Source organism: Montipora foliosa, chromosome 2 (genome assembly GCF_036669935.1).
Source record: "Montipora foliosa isolate CH-2021 chromosome 2, ASM3666993v2, whole genome shotgun sequence".
Classification (NCBI taxonomy): Eukaryota; Metazoa; Cnidaria; class Anthozoa; order Scleractinia; family Acroporidae; genus Montipora; species Montipora foliosa.
Window position 1 is genome coordinate 56,269,802 of NC_090870.1, and position 5,000 is coordinate 56,274,801.

Here is a 5,000-nt window from a genome sequence, read left to right on the forward strand (position 1 = left end):
AAGAGAGAGGGTGTAAAGATTATCAGTCAAACGGAAAATGTTATGAAAAAGATTACTGTGCATGTAGTTTCAGTTTAAGTTGTTGGTTAAGGGTGCGTTTCTTTGACCCCATTCCGGAATAATAATACGTGGAGTGATAACTTAAAACTTTATGTTTGGCGTTTTGAAGCAACAAGGATAATAAAGATATGTTTAAAATAGCATTTTGGCAGATGTTTGATAATTTTAATGAATGTGAATCTCCATGAAAACGAAGGATTTCTAACTTTTATTCCATGTATTCCTATTCCGGAATACGGTCAATCGAACGTGCCCTGAGTTTGCAAGCCTGTACGTTTTGCTTACTGCTGTCAGAAACGAGAGCTCCGCTTTCAGACGTGGCTAAATCTTCATATTAGGCTATGATCAGCGATTTTTCGGTTTGCGTTGCTTTAGATCTGGCGGCGCTACCTGTATTGTAGCCCATTTTAAGAAATTGTTCGTTGAAAGAACGGTTATTGCAACTACATGTTCGTTGGAAGTCCGATGTGGCCAAAGACATGTATGTTAATGAGAAGGTTCAAGAGAAGCTCAACGTTGTTCGGGGCACAGACTTGAATTGTCTGGTTACAGTTATTTTGGAGTATTTATATACCCGATTGTTTGCAATAAAGCATTCTCCGTAGGTGCTTGTTCTACCTGAAACAAGCTACCCAAATTGTATTTGCTCATGTTGTCTTTTGTCTTTGTTTTCCTTGCGGTGTCCGAATTTGGTGAGGGAGAATAAAATTCTAATTTGCAAAACTACTGAATGCAAGTCTTAACCTGATTGTTGAAGGCTGTGGTACTTTTTGGAGGTGGACGTAAAGCCCATAATCCTCGCTCAGTTTTTCATATTGATCCCCAAATCACACCGTCTTTTAGTAACCTGAATATAACTTAATTATTAATACCGTTCGTTGTCGGGATTCCCTACATCTGGTCACAAAAGAACTATTTATATATTTCCGTAGTCCCTCAGGGTTCGAGTTATTCGGCTTATTTGGAAGCGTGTTGTAGTGGCTCACACACTTAAAAGCTACATCTCAAATCTTGCCTTTTCAAAAGATAGTGAATGCATTTGTAATCTGCTCATTTCACTCTTTTTAGCGCTTTTTATCAACCACTGCAGCACAATATGTTGAAGTTCAACATTGAAAATTAGTTGAATAGTTTTATGAAGATTTTCTCACTTACCGACATAAACGGTGCAGTCATACCAAGCAAAATACTTCCTACAAAGGCAAGTATGACTTGGCATGGAGCAGGTTCCTCCATTTCTGCAGGTGCCAACCTGACACGAGGTAGGGTTCGGTGTGGTCGAAGGCTCGACTGGTGTTAAAGAAATAGCCGATGATGGTGGCTGCCGTAAAGGTGGAAAGCCATCTGACGCCGCCAATGATTTACGTGACGCCTTCAACAATACGGATGCCGTAGGTGATTTTTTCATTGACCTTAAGAGAGATGCCAATGATGCTGAAGATAACACCCCTGGTTTTGACGCTGCAATCAACTTTGTTGCTGTAGGAATCGTTAGCTTAGACACCGATTGAGCTGTCGGCATTAAAGCCGAAGGCGAACCTGCCAGAACTGTTGTCGAAACTGCCGACGAAGGCAGCAACGAAGCTGGAAACGATGTTGGCAGAGCCGTTAATCCACTTTGTGACCTTTTCGGCTCCGGAGTCGATGCTGGTAGCAGTCCTGAGTAAAATAAGGTAGGGTCCGGTGTGGTCAAGGGCACGACTGTTGGTAACAAAATAGCCGATGATGACGGTGCAATCAACCTTGTTGCTGTAGGAATCGTTAGCTTAGACACCGATTGAGCTGTCGGCATTAGGGCCGAAGGCGAACCTGCCAGAGCTGTTGTCGACATTGCCGACGAAGTTAGCGTCGAAGCTGCAAACGGAGTCGATGCTGGTAGCAGTGCTGAGGAAAATGAAATAGACTTTTTTAGTTAAGAAGGAATAATAAGTCTATTATTTAACGTTCCGAATAATAGTTCTTGTGTTCAATTAGGAAGGTACAGGGGACTCCCTAAGAGCCAACCCGATAAGCTATTGTCTTCAACAAAATTCTTTGGAATATGCATATGAATCGAAGTTAGATTAACTTCACTAAAATAATATAAAAGCCCGCAACGTTGCAAGGGGAAAATGATTCGAGGGTCGTCGCATAGCATTCGTTTCTACGATCTCGAAGCTGAGAGATGAATGTATACACGGTGGCGATAAGGGAAGAACTTTATGTTTGAGTGGCAAGAAGAATATCACACGAGTGAGCGCAGCGAAAGACTGAGATATTGTTCTTGTCACGAGAACATAAAAGCAAACGACAGTGTAATTTTCTTTTTATATAAGGACAATAAATATTCATGGTAGAGATTGAAAAGCAGGCTTTAATACAAATGCTGGGTATTAATACAAACAAAAAAAAAAGGAGGGAAAAAGGTGGGAATAGTGCCGGACGTTGCTCAGTTACATAAGAAAAATACCGCCACTCGGTTCCCGGATGGAGTGGTCGTATTGACAGTTCCTAGTCCATTTAATAATAATTAACAGTGAGTATATACTAATGATAAAGACACTCCGTTCATATTTACTGAAAAGGAAAGTCACTAGATGGGTGGGGGGGGGGGGGCGCCTTCTATTTTCCACTTTCGCCACTTTAGTCTTTTTATTGTATTTTATTATATTTTGTGCATTACTTGAATTTGTTAACACATAACGCTCCGGCTCACTGGAGATACTTTACATTCCAACATTCTCCCTTTTCATTCCCCTTCAAACACCTGCCACGCAGGCTACCTTACGTTACCTAAAATACACATAACTTACAAAAAAAACCTTCTAGAAGTGACAGATTTACATTATTACATTACTAACAATAAACATAACTTGCAAAAAAAGTCCCATAAAGATGGCAGATTTGGCCATTTCAATCTTCCCATGCACTCACTTCAAATATCACCTGTGACGCAAACAATTATCACAACAAAATTGTCGGGCAGCTTACGCGAAGAGAAGCAAGTTTCCCCAGGTTCCAGTTGATCTGGGCAGAAGCAACGATATCCAACCGGACTTAAAAGACACAGGTGAGAGCAGCCACCAGATGACGAGGAACAAGAATGATCTAACAACAACAACAACAACAACAACAACAAAATACTTTGGTGATAGGTCTTCAGTTTGACATTACATTAAATAACGGTAAAACTGAAAGTTGAAACTCTCCTGTATCTTTTGAACTGAGGATTGTGGCGACTCACGACCGCGATTCAAACATATGATTTTCATACATTTCACTGTCATTCGTTCATTCATTCATTCATTCATTCATGTAGGAAGGGATATAGTACGTGCTCGCTCTGACTATCTTCTATTGGATGGCATGGCTTGGTGGCCCAAATGGTAGAAATTCCACTATCGTGAGTTCGAGTCGCGTTCAAGCCTGAAACTGAGGCTTCCTTTTGAAGTGCTCAATTTCCTTTCCCAAAAGGGATAAACATTCTCGCTTAGAGTTAATAGGATATGTGCGTCGATTTGAAAAAAGAAAAAAAAAAGACATGGTCACACCAATTTTCTTCCCCGCGGTATTAGGGAGTTCAAGCAAGAACAAGGGCAAAGTCAACGTAAACGTCACTCCAAAATATAACCTAGGGCTTTCACAAGTATTTCAGAATTATTCCGTCGTGTTCACCATACGGGTGAACTATCCTGTACAAGGAAAGGTTACGTTTATACAAACGTTGGCTGTGTAGCACTTATATTTTTAAACAGAGTTAAATACGGCCAACGTTTGTATAAACGTAACCTTTCCTTGTACTTGTACATGTTCATTGCCGTGACTTTATCATCTTCAGTTCCCACGACCAGCTCCCGTCTGACCTTGTAGCTCAGTCGGTAGAGCGGCGGAGATTTAACTCGAAGGTCGTGGGTTCAATTCCCACCCTGGTCAGAGTTTTTCTCTGTCCTTGTGTGGGCCCAGTTCCATTAGTAGGGCTAACGCTCACGTGGTTCATATGGGATAGAAATCTAGCACTTCACGTTACACTACACCCCATTAATTCATCCTGTAACTGGTTGGATACGAACGGTTGTGGAGTAAAATAGAAAATGAATGGTCCATTGTTATATGCTCACGCTGTCGTCAAAACCTAAAATTTGGTGATTTCACGTTGTTGTTTTTTGGAGCGTGGCAAAGATATGCACGGAAATTCGTGCTGCATGTGCAGCACGAGCATTTTTTCTTTTTCTTGCTTTGTGGCGTTGTCGTAGACAATAGGGAGCTTTAAGCAAACAAGACGGCTGCAACAACGACAACGCCACAAAAAAAAAAAAACCAATATCATATGTCAAAACAGCAAAAACTTATTATACTGCACGTACGGGACACAGTTAAGCACATATTTGTGCGGTAGCCTGATTAACAACGACGCGAAATCACCAAGTGCGGTGTTTTGACCCCAACGGGAGCATGCAAACGTAACGTTTCATTCTCTATTCAAGTTTAGTATAAATACACAGGTGATTATACAAAATCGCGCGCTCTCATTGGCTCGCTATCTCGGATTATCAGCCGATAATCATCTCGACGGACAAAATGGCTGCCAGTAGTCGTTTTGCCACTGTAAGTTGAAGATGATTTCGCGGTATAAGGTTTACTTTTTTTTTCTCTTTTTTGAAATAATCATCGGTGTAATTATACTAAAACAATTATTCGCCTCAGGCTCAGTGATTATCTGAATATTCACCTCGACTTCGTCTCGGTGAATATTCACCGATAATCACTTCGCCTTCGGCGAATAATTGTTAATTATTTTGAAACCACCTGTACCCAGTTGTTTTAAAGATACTTCGCCCATATTGTGCATTCAATTTGAACGAGATAGAATAATAGGGAAAGACTAAAGAGTGCAAAGTGCAAACTTGAGTTATATCATGAGGTGACGCTTTCATCTTCGTCGCCGTAGTAGATGTTAAAGT

At 40.9% G+C, this 5,000-nt stretch overlaps 1 protein-coding gene across 3 annotated transcripts in view; it reads right to left on the bottom strand.

Moving 5' to 3' along the window:
* The window catches only part of LOC137993640 (uncharacterized), a 48,150-nt gene that overhangs the window by 17,424 nt on the left and 25,726 nt on the right, over positions 1 to 5,000 (bottom strand). For all 3 annotated transcript variants that reach the window (XM_068839602.1, XM_068839603.1, XM_068839601.1), the window contains exons 8-9: positions 3,031 to 3,147; positions 1,216 to 1,944 (exon numbers count right to left, since the gene is read on the bottom strand). In XM_068839602.1, coding sequence (XP_068695703.1) covers positions 1,216 to 1,944; positions 3,031 to 3,147 — 846 coding nt within the window. The remainder of the gene's footprint in view (positions 1 to 1,215; positions 1,945 to 3,030; positions 3,148 to 5,000) is intronic.